The 17841-nt window shown below is 41.6% G+C and overlaps 1 protein-coding gene across 1 annotated transcript in view; it reads right to left on the bottom strand.

Annotated features, from left to right (window-relative positions):
• The window catches only part of LOC149321633 (guanine nucleotide-binding protein G(i) subunit alpha-2), a 187655-nt gene that overhangs the window by 72095 nt on the left and 97719 nt on the right, over positions 1–17841 (bottom strand). The window contains exons 3-4 of the mRNA XM_089525822.1: positions 10192–10333; positions 3398–3558 (exon numbers count right to left, since the gene is read on the bottom strand). Of these exons, the coding sequence (XP_089381948.1) occupies positions 3398–3558; positions 10192–10333 (303 nt within the window). The remainder of the gene's footprint in view (positions 1–3397; positions 3559–10191; positions 10334–17841) is intronic.

The following is a 17841-nucleotide window of genomic DNA, read 5'->3' as shown; positions in this document are numbered from 1 at the left end:
GAAAAGCTGTGCAGGCGCAGAATAACCCATTTGTGTGTTTCGCAGAGACCACGAAGAAGAAGTGTTGTTTTACTACAGGCAGGCAACCTTTAGGCATCTAGGGCCAGGTTTTGGACCAAGGACCACTTCAGATTGCATTAGGATTGGAAATGCTTTAAAAACTGGAAGTGGCTAGGAGTCCATTTCTGGTTACTGTTCCTTTGCTTGTTTGGGAGCTGGAGGACACTGTATCCTGTTTTAACACAAAACCACTGTTTCTGGAGAGCTCCCAAAGCAAAAAACTTACTTTCTGGTTCAAAATTGGTGTGGGTAAACTGCAAAATCTCAGGGTCATTCCATTTTTGCAAGCTGCAAAGAAGCCTGGGTGAGGCAATGCACAAGGCTGCTTGAGGGCTCTGGAAGAGTGTCAGAAGGACCAGAGATAATTTGCATGAATCTGAGCTACTTTGCCATAAATTACTTTGCATTTCTATATTTGTATAAAAAGTTGGGAGTCAAATAAATAGTGTCCCTAAGTAAATGTCTCTGAAACAAGCATCAATCTGAAGTGTCAGTACTAGATGATGCCAAGAATGTACACATTACAGAGTATTCCTACTTTCTTATGAAACTGACTTATGAAAACATGACCAAAATGGCAGATCTACAGATAGATATTCTGACCTTTGCTGAACTGCCCTTCACTAGTAACATCACTGAGCCAGTAAAAAACAATGAAAGTAAGGTCCCCATGGATACTCAAAAATTCTCCTAGAAAACATTAACAGGTTGGGCTGGTCAATCTGACATTGAGAAGGCAACATACTTTCATTAAGGGAGCAGTAATAAGTACTGCATTACTCACAGGTGGAAGCAGCTTATTAATGTATGCCTGGCAGATGAAACCAAGAAGGAACTGAGTGAAATCAAAGCACTGTTTAAGGACCTTGCCTGCCAGTTTCAAACGTCTCTCTTTGTATCAGCTGGGTAATTGGGGATCAGGCATGTTTAGGCTCTGGTAGCTTGTCCTATAAAGACTGTTAGGATAGAAGTTTTTCACTACACTTCTGCAAAATGTGACATTCAGAACAGAAAGACTTTTCAAAGAGTATATTACAGAAGTCATCTACTGTTAGCTTAGTAATGTGTTGTCTTTAATACCAGTGCATCGTCACAACTGTAATTCCTTCAATGCTTAACTGAGTTAAGTGAGGAAATTTTAACAAGAGAAGTAGTGGTTGTAAGACTGACAATAGGCTCATCAGAACAGAGGAATGAACTGTATGTACAAAATTTAAAATGGGGTTTTCCTCTCCTAAAAGCATACACAGTTCTGGAAGACAATTTTTCCAAACTCCCACGAGCCGTATGTATTTCAATCCAGTATTTCTGCTTTCATATACCACAAAATGGCAGTTGGTACTGACATTTCTTTAAAGAGAGTGCTGGGATATTCCAAATGAGTAAAAATGCAACAAATAAAGCTTAAATGGAACCGCAGTGGTTCTGAAAAATCAAAATCAAAATAGACTAAAATAAGCCAAATACTCAGTTTCACTAGTGGAACAGCTCTTGTTTTTGTTAATGCAGGTAAACTCAAGACATGGGAGAAAAATAATGTCTTCAAACAGAGGAAGCAACCTTAACATTACAATGGAAACTATTTGGATGGATCACTGATCAAGAAATTTCACAATTACAGTGAAAAAGCAGCCCCATGCAGTAATGTCCATAGCTTTTGTATAGTTCCTCTTTGCCTCTTGTGTGGAACAGAGGAACAGACATGAAATGCTTTAAAGTGTTAATATGATTTGCTCTTTTTATTTTTCCATAACTCTGGATTTGATGAAGAAGGTGTGAATAACAGCTTCCCATCAATCTTTCCCCTCAAACAGAACAATCTAAAAGCTAAAAATGTAAGTTAATTTCTTGATTTCCAGAACCCAGAATCATAAAATAAATATTAAATTTTATAGTTTTGGTGCACCATTCCAGCCAATATTAAAGGCTTTACAGAGCTATTGGAAAAATGCTGAGGAAAGAGAATCCTAAATACAACTGAATATTTTGCCTTTCCCACTAAAAACCAACCTTTGTCATTTTAATAATATTATACATATTACTCATTAATCCTTAAATACAAATGTGCACTCAGAAAAATTGATATGGCTCTTCTCTCACAGGCAGGGCTGCAAAGAAAAATCTGCTTTTTACTGCTGTTCTTTGAATCATCACCATAGTTTCAACTCTTCCTCTCTTCCATATCGTATTGTAAGACTTTATGGAAATTTCCACACATTATGTGTGTGCCTTTTGCCTACGTATTTTCATATGCATTTTTCAACTGAGCTAAGCATATTTGTACATCTTTTTCAACTGCAACCATTTTATCCACTCACATTTTTAAAAGCATGCATGGTTTCATGCATATTTTATTGCTCCAAAATGAGCAAGAAGCATCATGACAGCAAATTTCTGAGTAAAAGTGTTCAGTGACTCACAACAAGTCTTGAGAGGTGTGTTGAGAATCTCCAGTAAAGTTATTTTCCACCCCTATTCACATCCACAGAGGGAAGAGAGAGAAGTTGCCCAATGAACACGTTGGAACTTAATCTAGTCTTGGTAGAGCAATAATGGGAAGGGTAATAAGTTGATTTGGTGCAGAAGAATGCAGTTAATTCAAAATGGTGTCGCTCTTTTTCTGCAAGGCCACATTTGTAGTTTGAGAACTCTTCTGGATTCTGCATGGTCAGTGAAAGCACAGGAGGCAGCAATGGGTAGGCATGCCTTCTACCAGTGTAGGCTGGTAGCCAACCCCAGATCATATCCAAAAAAGTAGACCAAACCTCTGCCATGCAGGCATTAGTAACAATCACATTTGGCTAACACTATCATGTATGGGTGGGCAAAAGGTAGCTCCACATCTACTAGTGGGTGTTTGGCAAGGATCTTTTAATTCCTAATTGTTTAACAATAGCAGCAACAAAATGAGTCCCAACACAGTCTCCCTAATTTTAGGCTGAAAGAATATCTAAGGGAGTTAGAGTAGATTTATGTAGAAAGAGCTCATTTGTCCTTGTTACTGTTGTGTTTCCAAACAGTTAAGTGCTGTTTTGACCTATTAAAAACTCTTTAAAAGTTCGTAAAGGAAATAATTTGAATGACCACACATTTGTAGCTCCACATTTGTACCACCCCATGCTTTGTACATGTGACTAAGGCAACCTGACCTTTAAACATACAGGCCTATCACTGTCACATTTAGCCTGGCCTTGCCAGTTTTCATATCTGCTCACTCATATCTTGTCATCATTTCATATCTGCTCATTCATATTTCAAGCTGCAATTGTCCAAATATTATTTAAAGCTTACCATACATTGCCTCCCAAATAAAAGATTTCAAAGGATAGTTACTCACTATGCAGCCGAGTCGTTCAGCTGATACTCTCGGGAACGATTAAAACAGGCCTGGACTCCATTATCTGCCCACAGTCTCCGGATCACATTGGATAAGTCCTCTGGCATGATTCCTTGCTCTTCTGCAGTGCAAGAGAGTGCAAACAACTGACGGGCATCATCCTACAGGAAAAGCAAAAGCCAGACTGTTAGGCCTGAGCGTTCACTATTCTTCTTGGTCTATCATAGTGAAGTTTATGTTTTTATTCTTACACTCCTCATAGAATCATAGAGTTGGAAGAGACTGCAAGGGCCATCCAGTCCAACCCCCTGCCATGCAGGAAATCACAATCAAAGCATCCCCGACAGATGGCCATCCAGCTTCTGTTTAAAGACCTCCAAAGAAGGAGACTCCACTACACTCCGAGGAAGTTAGTTCCACTGTCAAGAAGCCCTTACTGGCAGGAAGTTCCGCCTAATGTTGAGATCGAATCTCTTTTCCTGCAGCTTGCATCCATTGGAGGAGGAGATGCTATAAAAACTTCATTACATCTTATAATCAATGCATCCCTTCGGGAGGGCACATTTCCATCGGCCTTAAAACAGGCAATAGTGAAACCACTCTTAAAGAAACCCTCCCTAGATCCCCTACAGATGTGTAATTACAGACTGGTCTCATTATTACCATTTTTGGGCAAGGTGATCGAGAGGACAGTCGCCTTTCAACTCCAAGCTGTCTTGGATGAAACTGATTATCTGAACCCATTTCAAACTGGCTTCAGAGCAGGATACGGAGTTGAGACTGTCATGGTCGCCTTAGTCGATGATCTTCATCTGGGCACTGACAGGGGTAGTGTTACCCTGTTGGTGCTCTTGAACATCTCAGCGGCCTTCGATACCATCAACCATGGTATCCTTCTGGAACGCCTGAGAGAGTTGGGTATTGGTGGCATTGCGTTCCAGTGACTCCGGTCCTACCTCACAGGCAGGTTCCAAATGGTGAAGCTGGGGGACAGTTGCTCTCGTAAAAGAGAGCTGACATCTGGCGTCCCTCTGGGCGCCATTCTGTCTCCTATGCTGTTTAACATTTACATGAAGCCGCTGGGAGAGATCATCCGGAAACATGGAGCACGGTGTTATCAGTACGCTGATGACACCAAGATCTAACTCTCCATGGCTCCGATTGATACAGTGACTAATATCTCTCCTCTGGACGCCTGCCTGGGGTCAGTAATGGGCTGGATGACAGAAAACAAACTCAAGTTGAATCCAGAGAAAACAGAAGTACTCGTGATAGGTTCCCCAGATCTAGGCAGAGGAATTTGTCATCCAGTCCTGGATGGGGTCACACTTCCCCTACAGGACAAAGTACGTAGTTTGGGAGTACTCTTGGACTCATCCCTACAATTATCATCCCAAGTGGACACGATGGCCAGGAGTGCTTGGTATCAGCTACGGCTGATACGCCAGCTACGTCCCTGTCTGGACTGAAAGGACCTTGAAACAGTAGTACATGCACTGGTAACCTCTCGTTTAGATTTCTGTAATGTGCTCTACATGGGGCTACCTTTGTATCAGGTTCGGAAACTTCAGCTAGTTCAAAATGCTACAGCCAGATTGGTTGCCGGGTCTCCAAGGCAAGACTATATGACACTGGTACTAAAATCTCTTCACTGGCTGCCAATTAGTTTCCAGGCCCAATACAAAGTGTTGGTTATTACCTTTAAAGCCCTACATGGCTTGGGCCCGAGTTACTTGAGGGAATGCCTCTCCCTACATAATCTGCCCCACATCCTCAGAACAACAGGTAAGCTCATACTTGAGCACCCTAGGGTGAGACTAACTTCCACTCACCAGAGAACATTCTCGGCTACAGCCCCCACACTTTGGAATAACCTCCCAGAAGAGATACGCTGCATCCCTACATTGGAAACCTTTAAGAAGGCATTAAAAACTTATCTCTTCCAATTAGCACACCCTCCCAACTCTTTATAAAGTCTACCCCTCTATAGAAATCAAGTAAGACGCCAATTAGGACTGGCACATTGTATGTTTTGTAGATATATATTATTTTTATAAACTGTTTTTAATAATTATTATAGATAATTGGATAATAATATTTTTAACTGTAGTTGTATACTGTTTTGTTGTTTTATATTCTGCTGTAATTCCACTTCGATCTTCTGGGAGAAGCGGGAAATATAAATAAACCTTATTATTATTATTATTATTATTATTATTATTATTATTGCTCCACATTCTGGTCTCTGGAGCAGCAGAAAACAAGCTAGCTCCCTCTTCAATATGACATACCTTTAAGTATTTAAACAAGGCTATCATATCACTTCTTAACCTTCTCTTCTCCAGGCTAAACATCCCCAGCTCCCTATGTCGTTCCTCATAGGGCATGGTTTCCAGACCCTTCACCATTTTAGTCGCCCTCCTTTGGACACACTCCAGTTTCTCAATGTCCTTTTTGAACTGTGGTGCTCAGAAATGGACACAGTATTCTAGGTGGGGCCTGACCAGAGCAGAATAGAGTGGCACTGTTACTTCCCTTGATCTAGACACAATGCTTCTATTGATGCAGCCTAAAATTGCATTGTCCTTGTTAGCTGCCGCATCGCACTGTTGACTTATGTTCAATTTATGGTCTACTTGGACTCCTAGATCCCTTTCACACGTAGTTTCATTCAGCCAGGTTTCCCCCATCCTATATCTGTGCATTTCATTTTCCGCCCTAAGTGCAGTACCTTACATTTCTCCATGTTGAAATTCATTTTGTTAGCTTTGGCCCAGCTTTCTAATCTATTAAGATCATTCTGAAGTTTGATCCTGTCCTCAGGGGTATTAGCTACTCCTCCTAATTTGGTGTCATCTGCAAATTTGATAAGTATACCCCCAATTCTGTCATCCAAGTCATGGATAAAGATGTTGAACAGCACAGGGCCCAGGACAGAACCCTGTGGGACCCCACTGGTCACTTCTCTCCAGGATGAAAAGGAGCCATTGTTGAGCACCCTTTGGGTTCTGCCATTCAACCAATTACAAATCCATTTAACAGTTACGTTGTCTAGCCCACATTTCCCTAGCTTGTTTGCAAGAATGTCATGGGGAACCCTGCCAAATGCCCTACTGAAATCAAGATACAGTGGAGCCTCCGCATACGCTGCCTTTTTATAGGCGGCTTTGAGCATAGGCGCTCAAAGCCGCCGGCGCGTGCAGGGCGGAAGGGGCGGCGCGTGCACCCGTTGCGCCTCCCGCGCCGTCACGCACGAGCCCCACTGGAAACAATGGGGCTCGAGCATAGGCGGATTTTTTTATACGCGGAGGGATCCGGAACGGATCCCTCGCGTATAATAAGGTTCCTCTGTATAATATATCCACAGAATTCCTCTCATCTAAAAAGCTGGTAATTATATCAAAAAAAGAGATCAGGTTTGTCTGGCATGACTTCCTTCTCTGAAACCCGTGTTGACTTTTTGTGATTATGGCATTGCTTTCTAGATGTTCACAGACTCTCTGTTTAATGATCTGCTCTTGAATCTTTCCTGGTATAGACTAGACAATAATTGTTGGGATCCTCTTTTTTCCCCCTTTTTAAGATGGGGACAATGTTTGCCCTCCTCTAGTCTGCTGGCACTTCTCCTGTTTTCCAGGAGTTCTCAAAGATTTTGCCAATGGCTCCGATATTACATTTGCCAGTTCTTTTAATACCCTTGGGTGTAGTTCATCTGGTCCTGGAGATTTATATTCATTTAGATCAACAAGGTATTCCTGTACTATCTCTTTACTTATTCTGTGCTGAAATTCCCCTATTCTGTCCTCTGCTCCATTATCCTCAGGTTGAGCACCTCCTCAAGCTCCACAGAGGTTTGTTCCCAGAATCCCAGGGGAAGTGTACTTTGCTGAGCAATGGAGTGAATCACTTCCCAGCTGTAAAGCTGTGGCTACCTGTGAATGTGCCAACCTCTGTGCAAGAAACCAGTGCTTGAGGACTATTGATTTAATGGTGTTTAACAAAACAAATATCAGGTAAATAAATTCAAGAGCAATACATGAACACAATTACATCTTATCTTAGTTTGCATAACTCTGGGGAACACTAAGTAATAGTATGGATTTGTTTGTAACTTGACAGCCCATGGGCCTGGGCAGGATCAGTCTGGGAAGGTGAAATATATTGAGTGTTATTTCCTTTTCTTCTCAGTCACAAATGAGAGCAGCAAGGGGAATAAAAAAGAGCATCAACATGTCAATTGTCTTTAATATGATAATTAATAGGTCAAGAAACACAAATGAGGAGCAAGAATTTCAGCACTGTTTCACTTGTGAAACGCTTCATTAGGGACACAGGTCAATGTATAGAATTAGCTTACAAGTTAAGATGTTTAATGTAATGGTATGGAACTACCAATAAATTGCTCCTATGTTGCTTACCTCCACAGTGAATCACTGCTGTATGAACATTTATGTATTTGGTTAAGGAAAAACTTCAGGTCTGAGTATTCTAAGTACTTCACCAAACTACAATCCCAAGATTCCCCAGGATGGAGCCATGTTAGTTAAAGTGGGATGGAAATGCTCTTAGTGCAGATGCATATTTAGTTTCCCAGTTATGCAGTAGATTATACAGAATAACTTGATTTATTTTTTACTTTCATTCTACACCATATACTTAATTCTCTCTCTGATCCCTTTTATTCAGCATTGTTATTATTTTAATTTGGTAAAATGAGTACTGGGATTGTCTGTCTTCTTTATATTGCTGGCTATTTTCTTCATTCTTACACTGTGTGCGCTGATCTAAGGGGAGGCAAGAGGACGGCACATTAAATTTACCTCTGGTATAGTAATTCATCTGGTAGTTACTCTTACCCAGGTTGATCCCTGGGTTGTAGTTACACCCTTCTCACACAGAGTGACAATTGTATGCAAGGCTTCTTAATAGATAGTTAAATAGTTCAAATTATCACTAACTGTAGAGATTCAGCCTTCTCCCACCTGCAACTAGTTCCCCTTCTCACTCTCTGAGGTATCTTCCCACATGTCTCTAAGGCTAGATGGATGATCTCTAAACATGTTCTCAAGCACTTCACTGACTAGGCGTCTTAATGTCCTGTGTTGCTCTTCAAACATGAGGTTTCAACTGACTGTTTTCAATGAGTTCAGGAGACCCTTTATCAGAGTTTTGATGGATTACATCTCCCAGAATCCCCCAGCCAACAATGCTTTCAGGGATTAATCTGAGTTTTAGTCCAAAAATTAACTTTTACATGTCCTGTTTATAATCAGTGCCTTTTGCAGCAGCCACCCATAAAACACATCCCCAAAGAGAAATGCTGAGTTGTGTATATAGCATAGCTTATTCTCTTCAACAGATCTCGGATCACTTCTATCTTCCAGTTCATTACTACTCAAAGTGCTGGTCAATGGGCTGGCGCTGATCTGCTAGCTATTGGATACCAGTCAACAGTGAGTTCCAGGAAAGAAAGAAATAGTTGTAATCTGTGGACACAAATATACTTCTGGTCTCTGGCAACCTGAGAAAAGAACAGTGCTGGTCTGCCCCACACCATCCCACTGATGGCAACAGACAGCTTAAGAAGCACTGCTCTAGTTCATTCAATGCACATTGAACTTGCTTCCTCTTGGTCATGACCCCACTTGGTTCCTTAGGTTACAAGTTAGTTGCAAATTGCTATAACCACCTTAAAATGCAACATTACATCATGTGCACACACTCTCCTTTCAGAGGATGTGTCATCACCTCCTTCCTCCATATTGTTTACAGAGAACTTCTTATTTCCACAATTCTGTGGGGAATTGCTTAGGAGAGCAGAAAAAAAACCAAAAAAAAAGTGGGGGGAGAGCAGAGACAATGAACAGCTTTCTATATGCACAGATTGCAATTAATCTAACATTTAGGAGGTTACCACAAAACACAATGAGCAACCAGAGGCCCTTGCACATACACCAGGTGTCTATCATTTTCCATGGTTGCCTTTGCTGGCCAGGACAAAAATAGTAACCACTAATGCATACAAACACACACAGGTGCACACTTGACAAACTAAAGAAAAGGCTGCTTTGGAGTGGTGGTATGTTCTGATCTGTATTTCTGGTCCACGCCACCTTGCGTAACTTTAGAAAGCAATCCTGCTAACTCATTTTTTTTCTTGTGGAAAAGAGCAGAAAGGGGCACTCTTGGCCAACTCTTCTGAGATGTGCAACTGGTACATTTAGATGGTGGCATCTAATGCTTCTCCAGGCTCCAAAGAGAGGAGAGGGAGATGTACAATACATGATGTATATGGCTTTGCAAATCTTTGTCATGTTGCTGCTTAACATTTTCCAGCCTTTCTCTAGACTATGAAGCTGGGAAAGTGGCAGGTATCACTACTGCTTGTACCATTCTACCTACCTTGTAGTTTCACAGGTTTTTTGTCAAAGTAAATGGAATTCTGTTGCTGGCAGGTCAAGTCGACTTCTACACTGATAATGAAAGAGGCAAATCATTTTTGCCCAGTGGGAGTCTTTTGCATAATTCTCCTTCAAATAGGGATGGGCAGCGCAAAAGGTCCATCACTCAGGATGTATAGGATGTTCCAGATTAGAAGGAAAGTACAATTTTCAGTTTTAGTACTGGTTATGTATCACCAACAAATATGTCGGTTGGGGAAAAGTTGATGCCCTAGAGCAGGCATTCCCAACTTTTTGACTCATAGAACCCTAAGGGCTCCATGGAGCACAAATTGGGAACTGCTGCCCTAGAGCATAGTTGTTAACAATCAGAAGGGATTTAAGTAAGCTCACCGCTCTGGCAGGATCCCCAAAGTCAATCTGCAGGTTTCCCATTGCCTTGATGATAGCCATAATGGACTGGATGGTGTTGCTGTAAACCACGGCTTTGTACTGCCGGCATTCTTCCTCTGAGTATCCATCCTCATGGATAATCCTAAGAAAGAAGAAAAAAGAAAGGTTTCCAAAGTCAGGCAGGAAAAATAGCAGACTACTATAGCTTTTACTACACTCCTGTGCCTTCCAACATGTCACAAATGAAAACCAGAACCACCATCTTCCTTCCTTCAGGCAGTGGCTGTTCTCTAGATGGCTGGTATCTCCTCACTCTTCTCCCTCTGAGACCTGCACAAGTAATGACTGTTGCTCCTCAACTTATCAATGACTTGGATTATGTAAAAAAGGGCATGCTTATGAAATTTCCAGATGATGCTAAATTAGGAGGGGTAGTCCCCAGAGGACATGATCAGAATTCAAAATGGCCTTAGCAGATTAGAAAACTGGATCAAAACTAACAAAATGAATTTCAACAGGGAGAAATGTAGGATACTGCACTTAAGCAGAAAAAATGAAATGCACAGATATAGGATGGGGGACACCTGGCTTGACAACAGTATACATGAAAGGGATCTTTCATCTTTGAGAACTCCTGGAGAACAGGAGAAGTCCCAGAAAACTGGAGGAGGGCAAACATTGTCCCCATCTTAAAAAACAGGATCCCAACAATTATCGCCCAGTTAGTCTGACATCAATACCAGGAAAGATTCTAGAGCAGATCATTAAACAGAGAGTCTGTGAACATTTAGAAGGGAATGCCACAATCACAAAAAGTCAACATGGGTTTCTGAGAAAGAAGTCATGCCAGACTAATCTGATCTCTTTTTTTGATAAAATTTAGCTCTAGCTCCACATGGTTGGGGAAGACTTATAACTAGAACCAAGCCAAGGGGGACTACGGTTGCAGGTGGCAGCCATCCTGTTAGCACCAGAACCAAAGCTGCTCCCACTTTGTCCTATGCCCTGGAGGAGGAGAAGGGAGCAACTGCATCCATAGTCACCATTGGACCATACTGGTAAGGTCTAATTTACTGCCCTCTTTGTCTTTGCTACTGCTTGTTCCTGTGTCCTGGCAAGTGTGCTCAGGGTTGGGTCGCTTCTCTCTTCCTCTTCTTTGCTTTTGCTTTTGCTTCCCACATGCAGCCAAGCCAGGCTGTTCCTAGCCATGTTAAGTGGCAGTGTTTCATCTCTGTCTCAGGAGGTGCCACCTGAGTGTTGTTGGAGAATCTCGCTTTGCTTTAATTTTTAAAGGGTACAGGTGGATTGTGATTACAATTCCCCCCCCCCCCCAATAATTTTCTTTGTAGTAATATGCAAGTGGATTGCTTTGAAATAGCACACTGTGTTATAGAACCATTATAAACTACGGCTAGCAGTGTAACATATGAGGTTCTATATTTACTGGGGAGGAAAATTACTCTAGGAAATCTTGGTGTGTAAGAAGAGTAGAATGCACTATGCTCAACTTCAGTTCTGCCTTAGTCACTTTGTTGCCAAGATAATTCTCACCAGAGGCCTCTTCCTTCTCTATTTTGCTTGGCAGAGAGACCTCCATTCATCTCAAATCTGGTGTTTCCAAGTATTCCTCATTACCTCCCTCCTGTTTATCTTTCCTACCTTAAACACATGGCATACAAGAAAGGCTAACATAGCTTTCGTTAGAATCTAAGAAGCAGATGAATTAGCTAAGCCACAACAACAAAGAGCTAAGCCACAGACAACAATTAAGAACAATAAATCAACAGGAATTAGAATATACAATCTCTCTTAACTGGTCAAATACCAGCTACATCAGTCACACAAGCACAGGCTAGGAACCGACAACATCATAAAATAGGAGTGCATTAGAATCAAATCTTTGCCTCCTTGGGCTATTTTCCTAAGAGCAGATGAAATCAGCTGGTGGTCTACTTTGGCTGCATTGCTACAAGGAAGGTTCTGAAAAGATGAGAAATTAACCATCTGTTTGTCAATTAGCCAGAGGCAAAAATTCAGTAATCCACCAGCAAGGATAGAGAAACTTTCCTGCTTGGCACATTGTTCATGCTTGAATTTGTCCAGTTTGATGGGGATAGCCTACAGCCAGAATGGTCAGCCCTAGAATACTGCCATGACAGCATGCTATAAATGTTCCAAATGAATCAAGCCCAGTCAACCCTTCAGTTTTCTCAGCCTACACTGAACGTAATTCTACTGTGGGAGGCTAACGTAATGAGACTTTTCATTCCTACAGCTGCTGTGAACAAGATTCTAACAGAAGCAGACACTATGAATTAAAGATCAGATGACTATTAATCTTTTTAAAACTCCCAAAAGCCAAAGACATGCTGCCTTAATATATGGCCTCAATCTACTTGTTATTCTCAGCTGGATAAGGCCATATGAATTTATCTTATGTTGAATTCCCAAATTTTCAGTCATTTAAAATATTGGGATTAACAATTGGATTCAGGCCTTGAAAGCATGCACATATACAGTATATCGGCTCCTGATCTATGGCAACCCCATGGATCTCATAGGGTTTTCTTAGGTCCAAAACACACTGTAGAAATAATCCAGTCTGAGACTGCTTTAACTGCCTTGGATCAGTGCAAGGGAATCCTGAGAACTGTAGTTTACAGTGGCACCAGAAATCTCAGACAGAGAGGACTAAATGTCTCACAGAACTACAATTCCCAGAATTCCTTAGCATTGAGCCAGGGCTATTAAAGCAGTCTCGAACTGGATTAAATCTGCAGTTTTGGACCTTGCGCAAGGAATCCTCAGAGGTAGTTTTGCCAGTTCCTTCCTCTAAAATATAGCGTACTATTTTTTTGGCAGCCTCCCATACAAGTACTAACCAGGACAGAGCCTGCTTAGCTTTTCAAAATAGTAATTATCTCTTACTAATTTAAACAGGACAGCCAGCATTGTCTAGTGATTTGAGCATTGGACTATAACCCTGCTTGGCTATGGAAACCCACGGGATGACTCTGAGCAAGTTAACACACTTTTAGCCCCAGAAATCCCCATGATAGGGTTGCCATAAGTCAGAAAAGACCTGAAGGCACACAACAACAACAATCTATACAGATATGACAACCAAAAGTATAATTATTACTTCTGCTCTGTGTGAAGTAGAAGTAAATGTTTAGATAATTCCAAAGAATATGCAGGCTGTTGTTCTCACAGTATTTGAATGAGATTCTATACTTCTTTTGGTAGGAACGTTTATAGAATCAGAATTAGAGCAGGTGGCAGATTGCAGAGTTCAGTGTTGGATGAACTTCATTACTGAAGCTCATTCCTGCTTCACTAGCGACTATCCCCAGTCCCAATTGTCATTTGCAGTTTCTCAAGGATTGCTCTAAAAGTTGCAACACTCCATTTGATTTCTGTATGCTTTGAGACATCAGAGGAAATGTAGAAATAAAATCAAATAATAATATCAAAGACCTCGAGACATCCCACTGTCTAATACTGTAAACAGTTCTGATCTGCAAGAAGACCTGCACTATTCACTATGAGTAATTTTTATCATACACATTTGTCATATCACATCCCTTTTAAAAAATTAAACAAAATGAGAAGGCAACCTGAACTGAATTACCAGGAGATTTAAATTTTTACCACACTGAATTCTACAAACTCCTAAAAATGGCTGTTGATGAGTTTGTGCCACATATCCTAAATTAGGCTGAAAATTTAGTTGTAAATGGCAGCTAGTACATTTTGTTTTCTCACCTCCTGATTTTGTATAAAGGGAGGAAATCGTATGAACAGAGAAATCGTATGAACAGAGAACACTGGGGATATAAGGACTATCAAGAAATGCCATAAGGATTTTGTGCTGCTGAAAAGACTTCTTAAAAACAAGTCCTTCTGTCTTCTTGCTATTACTAATCTAACAAACTAAGATGCAGTGTACATACACCATGAAAGGGCTTACAAATATATGAATATACATGCTGAAACCTTAATGCCTACCTTATCGAACTGCACCCTTAACAAAACCAAAAAAATACTTTAAATAATATAAATCTTATCTATTTTATAAATTAACTAAAAATTATCTTAAATTTTTAGATTAGTAATAGCAAGAAGACAGAAGGGCTCATTTTTAGCCTTGTTTTTGTTTAAAGAAGTATTTTCAGCAGCACAAAATCCTTATAGCAGGGGTAGGCAATCTTTTTGAGCCAGGGGCCGGGTTGCTGTCCCTCAGACAACTGGGGGGCCGAAGCAAAAAAATTAATAATTAAATAATTTTTAAAAAATTAAATAAATAAATAAGCCGGGAAAAATGTAGGACAACATTTTCAAATGGTGGACACTTGACCGGGCTGGGGCCGGTCCCAAGGCCTCGCCGGGCCGCATCCGGCCCGCGGGTTGCCTACCCCTGCCTTATAGCATTTCTTGATAGTCCTTATATCCCTAGTTTTCTCTAATAAATATGGATGGCTCCTCCTAACCTGCCACTTTGCAAATATCCTCTAAAGATGTAGAAAACACATACGTTTTTGTTTTTTTAATAATATTTTTATTAATTTTAAAATGATTTTACATATGCACAAAGATAAAAACACATATGTTTTTCAAGCTGCCATTGATTTTATGAAATGGGCCCAAACAATCTCAGATCTTGGTTCATGTGATAAATCATAATTTAACATCCATCCAACTCCATTCTTTGTTGGGTTTGGGACAAGAAAAATGAGGCAAATTAATTAGGTTAGGGGCATCTCAGCTCATGGAAGTGGTCAGAGAGGTATTAGCAGATAAAATTTGAGTATGAAACAAGAAGAAGTTAATCCCTTGTCCTGTGGGGACTGCACAGTTATTTAGAAAACCATGTTGTGGCAAATGAGAACACAGCCCTAGAACAAGTCAGTTTGTCACTTAATCCAGTATTGAACATTTGAGGCTGGCCAAAGATGAGAACAAACTTTGTCTTAATGGATAGAGAGAAAAAAGAGTTTTTTCCTTTGTGAAGTCGAAGGCTTTCATGGCTGGCATCAATGGTTTTTTGTGGGTTTTTCGGGCTATGTGGCCATGTTCTAGAAGATTTTCTTCCTGACGTTTCGCCAGCATCTGTGGCTGGCATCTTCACTTTTTCCAGGCAAGCATTCTCTGAAGATGCCAGCTACAGATGCTGGTGAAATGTCAGGAAGAAAATCTTCTAGAAAGAACATGGCCACATAGCCCGAAAAACCCACCCACCCACCCCCCAGTTTTTTCCTTATTCTCTCCTGAAGCACTAAATGGAAGCTGGAGGAGCAGTAGCATGGGAAGTCATATACCTTGAGTGCTCTAGTAGTAAAGGAAGAAGGCAAGAGATTTCAGTCTTAACTACACAGCTGGCAGATTGGTCAGTTTCTAATCCTAATGGTACAACACTGGAGGATCTTCTTCCTCCATAGGAAGGGGGCAGCATCCTCAAAAGCTGGCTCACTGGACTTCCCCAAACCCGCCAAGCGCCAGCACTGGAACAACTAAGTGCCCAGCTGTTGGAGACAGGAGGGTAGGGACGCCAGTGGGAGTGGCGCCCGCAAAAGCCGGCCCGACGGACTTTTCCCCAAACCCGCCAACTCCAGAGCGCCAGTGCGCTACTTTACTACAATACAGTTCAGTTTGTGTTTTTGCAATGTGAGAAGCGGGGATGATGATATTGGATTAACACTATTCCCCCCACCCCTGTGATTTACTATGATAATTGTTTAAAATTAGATGATATTGATAGCTGTATTGAAGGAAGGTAGAATAATAACGTGAGTTAACTGGCCTAGTTAGATCATTCTGAGAACTTAAACATGTATTAGAATTATGTACAGAACACTGTACACTGATACTATTTTTACTTCAGCTACAGATGGAAAATAATGGGAGTGGGAGGGGAATTAAAGTTAAAAATAGAGGAGATAATATGTCTGAGGATCCTGGATATGTAGCGCCAATTGGAGTAGTGTGGGGCAATGAGAGATATAGCGTTAACAGAGTGGGAATAAACCATAAGGGAAGGCGAGAATGATGCTTAATATCTATCCTGCCTTCCATCCACCCTGTTAACCCAAAAGAACCGAGGGCCAGCCCAACCATACCACTGATCCTAAACCTGCTCCTCTGTAACGCCAGGTCAGTGAGGAATAAAAGTCATATAATCTATGACCTATTGGAGGAGGAAGATGCTGATCTGGCTTGCTTTACAGAAACCTGGCTGGGGGAGGATAGCAGTGCGATTTGGGCTAAAGCCCTCCCATCTGGGTATGCCGTCAAGGAGCAGGTTAGGGAAAGTGGGTGAGGGGGAGTTGCCTTGGTCCATAAAAGTAACAGCACTTTGACCAGGAGACCTATCTGGAAAACGGCTCACATCAAGTGTATTTACCTGACCTTGAAGGCTAGGGACAGTCTAGGGATTCTGTTGGTCTACCGTCCACCCCGTGGCCTAACAGACTCCCTGGCCGAGCTGACACAGCTGGTCTCGGAGCTGGCATTGGAGTCTCCCAGGCTTCTTGTACTGTGAGACCTCAATATCCCCTTCGAAGCCGGCTCATGAGATCCAACAGGTGCAGTTTGGGTGATCATGAATACCATGACTTCTATGGGCCTGTCCCAATTAGTCTTGGGGCCCACAACTCTGCTGGTAATACACTCGATGTGGTCTTCAGTATGGATCAGGAACATCAATGAACAGAGGTAACCTATACCTCTGCCCTGTCATGGATGGATCACTTTCTGGTCAAAGTAGGACTAAAGGCCACTACGCATATCCCCCTTGGGGGTGGAGGACCTATTAAAATGGTCCTCAAAAGCAGATGGAACCCAAAAGGTTCCAGGTAACTCTAGAGGGTTTTATGGTGGGAAATGATGGTGATTCTGTTGAAGCCTTGGTTGGTACCTGGAATCACAATCTTACCAAGGCCATAGACACCATCGCTCCTGAGCATCCTTACCGGCCCGCTTCTAATAAAACACCATAGTACACAGAAGATCTTCGAAAAATGAGGCGGACTGTGCAACGACTAGAGCGCCGCTGGTGGAAATACCAACACTTATCTGACAAGACACTCCTTGAGACCTTATTGACTTCTTAGGGAGAGGCAATAGATGCAGCAAAGAATTCGTTCTGTGCTGCACGTATTGCGTCCGCAGAGTTTTGTCCAGCAGAGCTGTTTAGGGTGGTTAAAGAGCTAACTCAATTGCCTCCCACCCTAAACCTACTATTACAACCAACTAAGGCCTGCTGTGGTGCTTTTAACAACTTTTTTGCAGATAAAATCTCTCAAATAAGGCCCGATCTGGATGCGGGCATTATAACAGAGACAGAAAGAGAGATGTCCAGTGACTCTGTGGATGTTAGACTGGATCAATTTGAGTTTGTAAATACCAATGAAGTGGACAAGATTATTGGTAGTATTAGAAAGGCAACATGCCCCCTCGATCCTTGCCCATCATGGTTGACCGTCCAGGGAGAGGATGCAACAAAAATACTATTACAATCTATAATTAATGTGTCCCTCAGGGAGGGGAAATTTCCATCGCAATTAAAGCAGGCAATCGTCAAACCGCTTTTAAAAAAACCCTCCCTGGCAAGGAATAATTACAGACTGGTCTCCCTTTTACCATTCTTGGGCA

This window comes from Sceloporus occidentalis, unplaced genomic scaffold, assembly GCF_023333645.1.
Source record: "Sceloporus occidentalis isolate IW3139 unplaced genomic scaffold, rSceOcc1.0.p SCAF_1, whole genome shotgun sequence".
Classification (NCBI taxonomy): Eukaryota; Metazoa; Chordata; class Lepidosauria; order Squamata; family Phrynosomatidae; genus Sceloporus; species Sceloporus occidentalis.
Note: the sequence above shows the minus strand (reverse complement) of the source record. Positions and strands in the feature narration are given on the sequence as shown.